Below are 12,721 nucleotides of genomic sequence, written 5' to 3' on the forward strand. Positions count from 1 at the left end.
GTGAGATTACAAGTCAAAATATTTCAATGTATATTTGGATTAAAATGGTTAATCAATGTGAAATTCATTTGTCGATGCAGTAAACAATATTTCTACGAGACGTGCATACAAAATAAACCTTGTTTGTGTCAAGGGAATTGAGATCAAAGTCATACAAATTAATTGCATTTCAAAAGTAAAGGGTTTTTTTAAAAATAATTTTATTCTGGCTATTGCTTTCTTTCACTTAACTGTTTTTCAAAAGAAAAATACTATCTGCCGTACAACATGGTACAACCATAAATATGATTTATCTGCATTCATATCCATTTAGAATTCAGTGAGTATGTCAATTTTAAAATAAACTTTCAAATTTCAAGAAAGTAGGGGACAACAAAATAAGTGAAAAATTCCAGATCACTAGGGTCATAAATATATATTCAACACAAAGCATACTGTGGCCATAAAATCATTAAAAAATATTCCTACATGGATTTCAGATTCGACACTTTTCTACTTCTTGAAATTTATTCTTAAATAAATTTTTACAGGATGTCAGACATGTTGTAGTTGGGATTAATCAAATGTACGTCAAACCAGCTGGAAGAACTAAACAACTCTACAAGTCAATTCCCCTTCTCTGGTTTCTCGTTCAGATCTTTTTCCTCATCCATTTTCCTCAAAGTCCAGAAATAGATGGAAGGGAGATAACTCCAAATAAGCAAGAAACTGGTCTCCCTGCATTATGGGTGATTGTGAGGAGCTTCTTCAAACATATTGATAGATAGGGCTGGGACGAGTCCAAATTTACTAAGGGTACCCATGCCCCTATTACCCAACCCTACCCGGATACCCACTGTAGGTGTCAAGAGTAGGGAACAACATGTCTGATTGGGAATTGTTTTACCGCAGCCCTGACAAAAATTGTTTAGATACATGTATCAAGTGATGAGATCATGCGTACACTGAAGTTGACTGAAGCTTTATCTTCACTCGAACATATACAAGTCAAATGTGAGTGAGTTGGGTTTAACGCCGCTTTTAACAGTTATATTCCAGTTATAATACAGCATGTCAGCTTAATGTGGGAGGAAAGCCTGAAGTCATGCAGGTCTCAGACGTTTACCACTTCGGTGAAACCCACAAGCATGGGTATGGTGCTGACAAACCTAGAAACATAATCGAGGCGAACCGGGATTCAAACCCACAATCAGGTTTCTGGTGTGCCCAAGGGACGCAACTCTGCACAGCGAATATCAGCGCCACCCGTGCCCCCTATACAAGTCAAAAGGAATGTGTGCATCGTCAGAAAGAAATGTGAACATTAGCGACTTGTAGTGTCCCCCCTGAGCTTCAGTGAATTTTGGTCATTAAACAATATATCACGTGACTAAGCCTGGGTCTGGGTTGTACTGTGGGTACCTGGGTCCTAGTCGGGATTCACCCGACCCGAGTACCGGACTCACTCGTCCCAGCCCTAATAGATGGCAACAATTTCAAGAGGCAGATAAATTGTCTTAACTGCCTTTTTGTGTTAAGACATCATCTAAGGATTGTTGTCCTTACATCTTGAAAATATATATTAAAAAACTTTCCATTATCATAAAAGGCAATTACAAAATTGGTAATTCTTTGCACATTGATATCTATTGTATTTTGGTGATAAATACCTTGATTTCAGATTTGGGTGGCCCAGTCGTTTAAGGAGCCGCGATTTGCTGTGCAGATGATTGTGGGTTCGAATCCCAGTTCGCCCTGATTATGTTTCTAGGCTTGTCAGCACCATACCCGTGCTCGTGGGTTTCACCAAAGTGGTAAACGTCTGAGACCTGCATCACTTCGGGCTTTCCTCCCACATTAAGCAGACATGCCGTGATATAACTGGAATACTGTTAAAAGCGACGTTTAACCCAACTCACTCACACTCACTAATTTCAGATTTGCAAGTGTGTTTTTTCTACAATGGTTTATACACCGAATGCTCAGAAACATCAATACCTCTGAAAACACATAAGCAACCATATTGTTATCATGGTAATATACAAAAGTTATCAGTAATTCTATGTGCTTAACAGCTGTGAAACAAACATGCTGTTGATAAAGAATATAATTACATTATAAAATAATGGAAGACACCAAATTCATCCTTGACAACCAAAAAGACAGTGAGATGAACGCTGATTAAATGCACCAATGGAATCCTTTTCTGCCAAAAGACTCTGATATTGATCTATTTGAATATGAAATGACAGCTGACGTCTCCATGCCGCATGCAACACTTTTCAATCATAAATCCACTTGCAATGATTTGTATTACCATAATTACAAAGCAAAGAATTGTTACTTTTCTGACTTAAGTGTTTTATATGGTCTCCTTGCTACCTTATCTTCAGCATGTTCAGTGTAAGGACAAGATTGCCGACTGACAGAACACAAGGACTGACATATTCTAAAATAAATCAATTGTATCTTAGTTTGGAAAATATTGTAAACTTGAAATAAGAGATTTCATGAGACCCGAGCATACCTGATTTATAAGTATAGAGCAGCACAAAAAAATACTTGGATTACTCATTTTGGTTTGAAATAATATATCATCAGGTAGCCATTTCAGGGATAGACACGGCCACTCGTCTGTTGGTCCGAGACGAATAACAGTCTAGACAGACTTGTTGTTTCTTCCCCAAATGAAGATATTTTACATAACCACCAGTCCGAAATGATCTCCAGCCTAGTTATGATCAATGGTGTCTACCTCTTAAGTTGAGCTAAGTTCTAAGCTTTGTGCAAATAGAAACAATAAAGATTAACTAGTTTATCTAACATAGTCATGAAAGTGAGTGAGTTGGGTTTAAAACCGCTTTTAAGAGTATCACAGTTATATTGCGGCGTGTCAGCTAAACGTGGGAGGAAAGCCCCAAGTGATGCAGGTCTCAGAAGTTTACCACTTAGGTGAAACCCACGAGCATCGGTATGGTGCTGACAAACCTAGAAACAAAAATCGGGGCGAACCAGGATTCGAACTCACAATCATAGGTTTCTGATGCGCCAAAGGGACACAACTCTGCAAGCGAATTGCAGTGCCTAAGATGACTGGGCCTTCCGTGCCCCCCATTGCCATGATAACACAGAGACAAAGTCCTTACATCTGACCCATGACAGAGCTGAAATCAGATCTCAATATCTTACCTCCATGTCAGAATGGTGAGATCTGATTGGTTCACGTGATCTTGATGAAATACAATGTATCCTGCCTGGGAGGGAAATAAATTTCTGAGCAGGAGAATAAATCTCTTATACCCCACCACAAAGAAAACAGACTGCACAAGAATTTCTGAGTGGGACAATACATCTCTTATAACCCACTACAACCAAAAAGCCACGGGAGGCTTGTGGTATAAATCAAAACCTAACGTGGGATGCATAAAACCACACATATCCCTCGCGATAATGCTACATCTTATAAAATGTGAAAAGGCCAAAATGGCTGTCCATTAATGCCCGAGTCTACTCTTCCACCTCAGGAAATTGCTTTGGTCACCTGGTGAGATAAAAAAAAAGGTTTGAACGGGAAGCCTTCTGCTTTTGGGAAGCTTGTGAGAAACCCTGATTGATTGATTAAGTATGGTTTTATGCCGCTTTTAGCAATATTCCAGAAATACCAGGGGACACCAGAAATGGGCTTCACACATTCTACCCATGTTGGGAATCGAACCCGGGTCTTCGGCGTGACGAGCAAATGCATTAACCACTAGGCTACCGGACAGCCCCTAGAAACCCTGATTGTCCCGCAACATACCTGCAGTGGTGGGCCCGCTCTGGTTTGATACTGATACACTTGGGACATTTGAAGACCACCTCTCCTTCCTTCAGCCCGAGTCGGAGGATGTTCTCCCGCGTTGCGTTACCCTTCGGCACTGCACCCTGAAACAGTCAGTCTCAACTTTGTAGGAGATTATATTTTAATTATGCCATACATCGTTCGAAATTAAGTGGGGTCCTGGGGTGCTTGAAGATTTTTAGGCCCTCCAAAGTCTATATTTTTTGTCACGGTCATGACAAGGACCAATTAGCTTTCATTCTTAATTTCAAAACCTTTTCTTTTAAACATTTCAGTGATAAGCTATTTTGTGAGAAGTCATGTTAGGACATCAGTGCACTGGGGCATCTGAGTTTTCATGCAACAATACAATTCATGATATGTTTTTGTCTAACAATACAAGACGATACGATAAATTCACTTAGTGGAAAGGGGCCTAAGAAGATACAGGTAAGAATAGGTCTTCAGCTATATGACAGCGGTCTGTAAATAATTGAGTCAGGACGGACAATCCAGTGATTGACATCATGAGCATGGATCAGTGCAATTGGGATACGATGACATGCATCAACAAAGTCAACGAGCCTGGCTTGTTATAAGAGGCGACTATGCTTGTCGTAAGAGGCGACTAACAGAATCAGGTGGTCAGGCTCGCTGACTTGTTTGATGCGTGAATCGATGCTCATGATGTGGATTGTGTGGTCCAGACTCGGTTATTAACAGACCGCCATCATATAGCTGGAATATTGCAGAGTGAAGCGTTAATCAACAAACAACAACAAACAACTGTCCCGAGACTCCCTGTAAGAGCAATAGAAACTAACAGTTTCAGACCACTAGTCCTTATAATGATAACATATAGCAACACCCCTGAAAAGGGCAAATTTCTACTATTCCTTAGGATACCTTTACTACTGCCAGTATTGGGCAGTTTGGCATGGACTATAAGACTAGTGCCAATTTCTAACTCTGCTGTAAGCCCAATCTCATTAAAATCAGATCCCAGTTCTCGCTACCGCTAAACAAAGATCTGAAGACATCCCATTAGGGGTCACGTCATCCGACCAATCAGTGTGTCGCTTACCAGATTATGAAAGTGACAGTCGGAATGTGATTTCTAATCATGCAATCTCAAAAACTTTAATACGGGGTATTCCGAACGATAGTTACGGGTTTAACGACTGAATCCTTACATTATAGACCATCTATTAGTTATTCCAGAATGTTTTTTTGTTCAGGTTTCAAATTTGTAATCGAGAATTTGTCAAAATATGTTTCGAAGCATAGTCGCCAATTTGAAACTTGTGCCGTGAAGCATGAGAAAGCTGGTTTCTTATTGGTCATTCCATTGGTCGGTCAAATTCGCGCAAGGTCGGTCTGACGTGACCCGTAATGGGATGACCTCAGATCTTTGTTTAGCAGAAGTGAGAACTAAGATCTGGGGTGCGTTGCAAAGCGCCAATCGCTTGCAAGCAATGTACAGCGATTCGCCTTACAACATTTCGCTAACTTTCAGCCGCTTGCAAGTGAAACAATCGCTGGCTGAGGTCGCTTCGTTCTCAAACCAAAACGGCGGCTCACTTTGACAGCGGAACAAGAAGTTCTTGACTGGATCAACGAGGAAATGAACAAAGGCAGCGAAGACCCCATCATCCTCAGCCTGCTTTACATCTTCAAAGTAGTCATAAATTCCATCAGCTCGTCATCGAGCCTCTTCTATTACGTTCTTCATTACGTCAAGGCAACCAAGCGCTTCGAACTGTTGCAGACACCAGGATGAGCGATAAATTTGCTTTCTCTGAGCGATTCGTGGCTTGCAACGCGCCCCTGATTTTACTGAGATTGCTGTACCCCTAATTGATGTATACTTACAGGATCTGTGAACATTGTGCGTAGATGAGACCCGATCGCCAGGGATGCCAGCATATTGTACAGGATCCCATGGACCAGACTGTAGAATGCATTGTGACCGGGCAGCAGCATGACGAACATCACCACATACTCCGCATACAGTATGAGCAGCCATGTGAATATAGCACATATCACACCACATATATCCTTCACACACCAGACGTATCTAAAGGGGGGACGATACAAGCCTATTTTTCGGCAGTAAGGGGCACAGTCTATTGTGACGACTCCATCCTCGACAGGAACCTTTCTTTGCTTTGACTGTTTCTGCTGCATTTCATTTCCTGAATGGGACGGGGAATCCCTGAAAACAAAGAATTGAGTGAGTGAGTGAGTGAGTGAGTGAGTGAGTGAGTGAGTGAGTGAGTGAGTGAGTGAGTTGGGTTTAACGCCGCTTTTAACAGTATTACAGTTATATCACGGCGTGTCAGCTTTATGTGGGAGGAAAGCCCAAAGTGATGCAGGTCTGAGATGTTTACCACTTCGGTGAAACCCACGAGCACGGGTATGGTGCTGACAAACTTAGAAGCATAATTGGGATGAACTGGGATTTGAACCCACAATCATAGGTTTCTGGCGTGCCCAAAGGACACAACTCTGCACAGCGAATTGCTGCACTTTAGACGACTGGGCCACCCGTGCCCCCACAAAGAATATAGACATGATAGATAACTTAATGAATGACATTAATAAGATGGTTTGGCACAAAAAGGTCTCATTTGTGTCTTATTTGCTCTCAAAAGCAATTGCCTGCATTTTTGGATCGTTCATGTTAGCTTTTATTTATAATAAACATTTGTATAAGTATTTTTATTAGTAATATATGTCAGTGTATCACTAACACATTTTTTACTTTCATTCAAGAAATTTGAACATCAAAATGAATCGATAATATTACATTTATGTGTTTGAATATGTTCATTCATAGTATGTGATGGTTATGTTGGTTTTTTTATTTTAACGCGAGCCGACTAATCATTATAATGAAAATAATTGTGAGAGCTGACAAACTTACGCATGGGAATACATGAGATCTAAAATAGCCTATCAATCTTCGTCGACGGTCTACATTAACAATGTGCCTCGAGTCAACAAAGTGTCATCGCTCTCACAACTTGTTAAACTATCTACCACTAAAATCCTAAAGTGCCTAAAGATTCCGATTTTCAAGTTAGACAATAAATATCATGTTCAACTGTGTAGAGTTTGAATCAATAATTTACTGCATAAACAATAAATTTAGGTTTACAGATTTTTTTTAAAAAGTGTGTTTTTTCAGATGTTAAATAAATTGTGCTTTTTTGTACAATTGCTTTTCTGCTATGATCGGAGTTTTGCCCCTTTAAATGTGTTACCACTCACAAGTGATGTGAAATATGTTGATTTCTTTCGGCCTTTTTCGCAAAGTTGCTCAAAGTTACTTATCCAATATTTATCAATAATTGATCGGTATTTGTTAACCATTATCAATATCTACGATCTATATTGATAGCCTGCCCTAAATATCATGGGTAGTGGTAGGGCGATTGATCGAATATCATCATTTGATTGATCTGGAGAACATCGTTGATTATTGACTGACTCGGGAGACTTATCCGAATTAAAATGACCATGTGTAACATCAAAATAAACATGAAACAGGATGTCTCTTGTTGTTATGTTTTTAAAATCAAGACAGAAATAGTTGATAAAGTTTCCTGGTTCGTAACAAAAGATAAACTTGTGTGTCACAAGAGGAAGCGGCAAAGTGTAAAAGTGCAATAATCTGCATGTCATCTCAGCTGCACCATGTGCACCAAAACAACACACAGACAAGAACCAGGATGTACATGATGTAACCTTGATCACCACAGGGACACTAAAAAAAATGGGCTTCACACATTGTACCCATGTCGGGAATCGAACCCGATCTTCGGGGTGACTAGCGAACACTTTAACCACTAGGCTACCCAACCGCCCCTAATCAGAGGTGAAAAACAACTGGTGTTTGTGTGAAGCAGTATTCAATGTTATATTTTATTTCCTTATTGCCCATGTGTATTTGGTGGAGTTTACGACTGAAATAGATTATCGACCGATAACTGAGGTCCATCTTTATCAACATGCATATTCTAAGCGATAACCAGCACTATTCATGGGTGTCAGCTTGCGAAACAATGGGAATTTATACAGACGCAAGCATATCCCACGGCATTGAGTCACTGAGTACAACGTTCTAATGCATGAGAGCTTCAGTGACCTGTCACCGACGTCGACCTTGTTCACTGGACCCGTGAAAATCCAGGGTAGAATAGGTCTTCAGCTACCCATGCTTGCCGTAAAAGGCGACTATGCTTGTCGTAAAAGGCAACTAACGGGATCGGGTGGTTAGGCTCGCTGACTTGGTTGATACATGTCATCGATCCCAACTGGGTGGATCGATGCTCATGATGTTAATCACTGGATTGTCTGGTCAAGACTTGATTATTTACAGACCGCTGTCATATAGCTGGAATATTACTGAGTGCGGCATTAAACAACAAAGAAACCAACCAACCTTGAGTTGTTCATTGCAGTCCTCTGACAAACAGTATTGTCACTTTGTCATGAATATGGCTTAGATATTGCTAATAGACGTCATTGTCCTTGCTTATGTGTATATTTTATAGACACTTTGCATGGTGATACAGTAAAAGTTTTATCATGATCATGATTAAATATTGGGCACAGGCGGCCCAGTCATCTTAGGCGCCACGATTCGCTGTGCAGAGTTGCGTCCCTTGGGCATGCCAGAAACCTATGATAGTGGGTTCGAATACCGATTCACACCGATTATGTTTCTAGGCTTGTCAGCACCATACACGTGCTCGTGGGTTTCACCAAAGTGGTAAACGTCTGAGGCCTGCATCCCTTCTAGCTTTCCTCCTACATTAAGCTGACACGCTGTCATATAACTAAAATACTGTTAAAAGCGGCGTTAAACCAAACTCACTCACTCAATCACGAGTAAATAAGAACAAATTTGTAAAAAAAGGTAAAATAAGTGTGAAGTTGCCTTCAAACATGTCAAAAGGAACCGCCACAGTTCAGTCTTTATGTCACAAAACCCAGTGTAGACACCATTGGTCATATCCAGCTAGTCTGCCAATCTTTTCTGACTAGGCTTATCAAGAAAACATGCTTGTTTCCGGTTACCCGACCCTACCTACATTTTACTCCCGATCCCACCTAATTTTACTCAGATTAATTAAATAGGACAATCCCCCCACCCTATCTTGATGTTTTTCATCATTTTGTTCAGTGCTGACAATTTGATTTCATTGAATTCTTTTCACCCTGTTTAAAGATTGATTGTTAAATTATCTTAATAAAATATAACGAAATACAGCCCAGGGACTTCCTTCATTTTTAGACCCTGAAACTGCAGTAATCTAGACTTACCAATAATCATAGACTTGCATGGGCTGTATTGAATATATTTGTTTCAGATTCTGTATGACAGACTACGGTGGCCGTGTCTATCCCTTCAAACTTTGGGTGTGATTCAATATCATACCAAACAACATTTCATAAACATGTGATATAGATAAACATGATAAATGCATCCTCGTCACAACTGTCAGAAAACCTGTCACATATATATGTCTACAGAGCTCCAGATAAGCTGTGTATCTGCGTGAAATATGTATCAGAAATGCAGAAATACACAGTAAAATATAATCCAAGCGTATCAAATATGCAACGAACATTACAGATACGCTACAAAAATAAAACCTGTGCGTATCATCAAAATATTGTGAAGTAACCCTGCGTATTCGATTAGCAAATCAGCAACTTATTATGAAATTACAAAGGGGCATTCTGTCAACCTTGCCAAACTCTACGATGACAGTTACATCATGATCATTTGCCATCACACTTTCTTGTGGAAGTATTGTGGTATTTTTGAGTCCTATAAAGCTCTCGAACCCCCACGACACCAGTTTGCAGGGACTAGATGAATAGTGTTTTTAAATATTTAACTTAAATACCCACATGTGTAAAAACTAGTGGGTAACAGAAATTTCAATACGCAGGTAGAATTACTGATACCCAATGATTTTAAAATGCATGGGTAAAATACCCACAACACCAAAAGCTTATCTGGAGCTCTGTGTCTATCACATTACCTCCGTTTCGGCCCCTCGGATGATGGACTGGAATTCATTGCTTGTATACGACTCAGGGACCAATCATGCAGCATGCCAGGCATACAGAGTACACAGGGTCTGCATTCAGTATCTGTGTTTGAGGAACAGGTCCTACTATAGTACAACACTTGGTGGATGGAAAAATGGCACAGATATGATGTGCTTCATAGAGAACATGGTCTCTATATTGCTGACTTTCGATTAAAGTGAATTAAATGCCATCGGGTCATTTTCATCAAAATCTCTTGGGTGTGCATGATAAGAATTACATTATTTGTGATACTGACATGAAATATGTGCAGTCAAAAGTCTGTATTGGTATACATGGAGTGAGTGAGTGAGTGAGTGAGTGAGTGAGTGAGTGAGTGAGTGGTGAGGAGCGAGCGAGCGACCTGGGTTTCATGCCGCTTTTAACAGTATTCCAGTTATATCACGGCATGTCAGCTTAATGTGGGAGGAAAGCCCGAAGTGATGCAGGTCTCAGACGTTTACCACTTCAGTGAAAACAATGAGCACGGGTATGGTGCTGACAAACCTAGAAATATAATCGGGGCGAACCAGGATTCGAACCCACAATCATAGGTTTCTGGGGTGCCCAAGGGACGCAACTCTGCACAGCGAATTGCGGCGCCTTAGACGAGTGGGCCACCTGTGCCAGTCCCAACTTTCAACAAATAAAAATTGTATGAAATTTACCTGGTTGTAATTCTTTCAACATCATTTTCAAAGCAGTGTACTTTCATGGCTGACAAATTCAGTGACTTATTTAGATCTACATGGCATTCACACAAAGATCAATCACAATTTTCTCCTTTTTTCTGAATATTTACCTTTGTATCAAAACTAAGTCACTACAAGTACATGTAGATACTTAACCTCGAAGCTAAGCAAAACATTATTTCCTTGCACTAAAAATAGACAATGGGGACCTTGATGGTAACAGACGAGCTGACTTCGTATACTTTTGACTATCGACGATGTTTTGTTCAACATGTTCAACAACAAAGGTATACAAGATACCTTATTTGCCAGTCCACAGGGACTGGCAGTCACAAGAACTACCGGTCCAAATCTAATTTTACCAGTAAAAAGGTGGTAATCACTAGTAAGCAGAAACACTGATAACAGGCGACTGAAATGGATTGGGTCATCATACCCCCCAAGTGCATGTAAATCAACTTGAAATTTGTGTCTGACTAACCCTTACCTGTCACCACAACATCGATCTTTGAGCACACTCAATACCTTTAAGCTTTATGTACCAACTACATACCTAATCCCTGTGTTGTGTATTTTGTCATGCTTTCTTGGGCTTGATGTCATCAAATTGTGGGTACTTCAAGATTATGTGCACATGTTCCTATTACGTTTTACGGCAATACGTCATTAACTTACGAAAAATCATGTCACAGACATTAGAGATCTGAGATTTTTATTATTAAGACTAATTCATGCATCTACGTTTTAACTTTGACAAATTTATGGGAGGGTGCAACCAGGTTTGATCTGGAGCAACTAGCTTTTCATGTCAACATACACTTGTGCAAGTTAAATCAAGTTCCTTATATTGAACCCTATTACAACATTGAAAGCTATTAAAAAGTACCTAATAGATGAGTTAGGGCTAGTTTGTTTGTTTGTTGGTTGGTTAACGCCGCACTCAGCAATAGTTCAGCTATATGACAGCGGTCTGTAAATAATCAAGTCTGGACCAGACAATCCAGTGATTGACATCATGAGCATCGATCTACACAATTTGGATAGGATGACATGCATCAACCAAGTCAGCGAGCTTGACCAGCCGATCCTGTTAGTTGCCTCTTACGACAAGCATAGTCGCTTTGTACGGCAAGCATGGGTTGCTGATGATCCTATTCTACCCTGGATCTTCACGGGCAGTTGGGGCCAGTAGACTATGGCATTGCTGGTTGTTCATGCTTACAATCACTGGTTTGCCTGGTCCAGACACGATTATCTAAACTTTAACAGCAGGAATACTGCTGAGTCTGGCACATAACAACACTAGACATCTGTGAGAGTGACAGTGTTTATTTGTTTGCTTGTTTGTTTGAATGTTTTGTTTTTTGTTTAATGCCAGACTCAGCAATAGTCCAGCTATATGACGGCGCTCTGTAAATGATCGAGTCTGGACCAGACAATTTAGTGATTGACATCATGAGCATTGATCTACGCAATTGGGATACGATGACATGCACCAACCAAGTCAGCAAGCTTGACCAGCCGATCCCGTTAGTCGCCTCTTATGACAAGCATTGTTGCCTTTTACGGCAAACATGGCCATTGGGTTGCTGAAGACCAATTCTACACCCGAATCCCCACTTGACATCTGTGAGAGTGAGAGTAAGCAGCTGCATCATGTAATCAGCTGTACTGGACATTGGTTTGAACCAGGGTTGGGACGGGTAACTCGGGTACCCAGCTCGGGTTGGTACTGAGTAGGACCAGGGTACCAACAGGACTACCCAGACACCTGGTGAGTCACGTGATACGTGTTTAATGCCAAAAATTATCTGGAACTCTATGGTTACACTACAAGTCACTAATGTTCGCATTTCTTCCTGACTATTCACCCGTCGGCACGACTTCTGATTTTTCAGGTGTGAACGGTATGTGACAAAGGTATGAACTGTATTTGAGATAGGTATGAACTGTTTTTGGGATAGGTATGAACTGTGTTTGAGATAGGTGTGTACTGTGTTTGAGATACACTTGAGCACTTCCGTAATAAAAATAAATAATGTTTTCCTAAAAACAACACACAGTTTATATGTTTATTCTGTTGACTGGCATTGAAGATCAAAGGCAAAAAAATAATTGAACC

At 40.4% G+C, this 12,721-nt stretch overlaps 1 protein-coding gene across 2 annotated transcripts in view; it reads right to left on the reverse strand.

Annotated features, from left to right (window-relative positions):
• Positions 1–12,721, reverse strand: part of LOC139446227 (palmitoyltransferase ZDHHC3-like) — a 99,387-nt gene that overhangs the window by 84,674 nt on the left and 1,992 nt on the right. For both annotated transcript variants that reach the window (XM_071227578.1, XM_071227569.1), the window contains exons 2-4: positions 9,859–9,970; positions 5,672–6,014; positions 3,779–3,903 (exon numbers count right to left, since the gene is read on the reverse strand). In XM_071227578.1, coding sequence (XP_071083679.1) covers positions 3,779–3,903; positions 5,672–6,014; positions 9,859–9,941 — 551 coding nt within the window. In that variant the 5' untranslated portion in view covers positions 9,942–9,970. The remainder of the gene's footprint in view (positions 1–3,778; positions 3,904–5,671; positions 6,015–9,858; positions 9,971–12,721) is intronic.

The sequence above is a fragment of the Haliotis cracherodii genome, unplaced genomic scaffold (assembly GCF_022045235.1).
Source record: "Haliotis cracherodii isolate W230 unplaced genomic scaffold, xgHalCrac1.p SCAF_10, whole genome shotgun sequence".
NCBI classification, from domain to species: Eukaryota; Metazoa; Mollusca; class Gastropoda; order Lepetellida; family Haliotidae; genus Haliotis; species Haliotis cracherodii.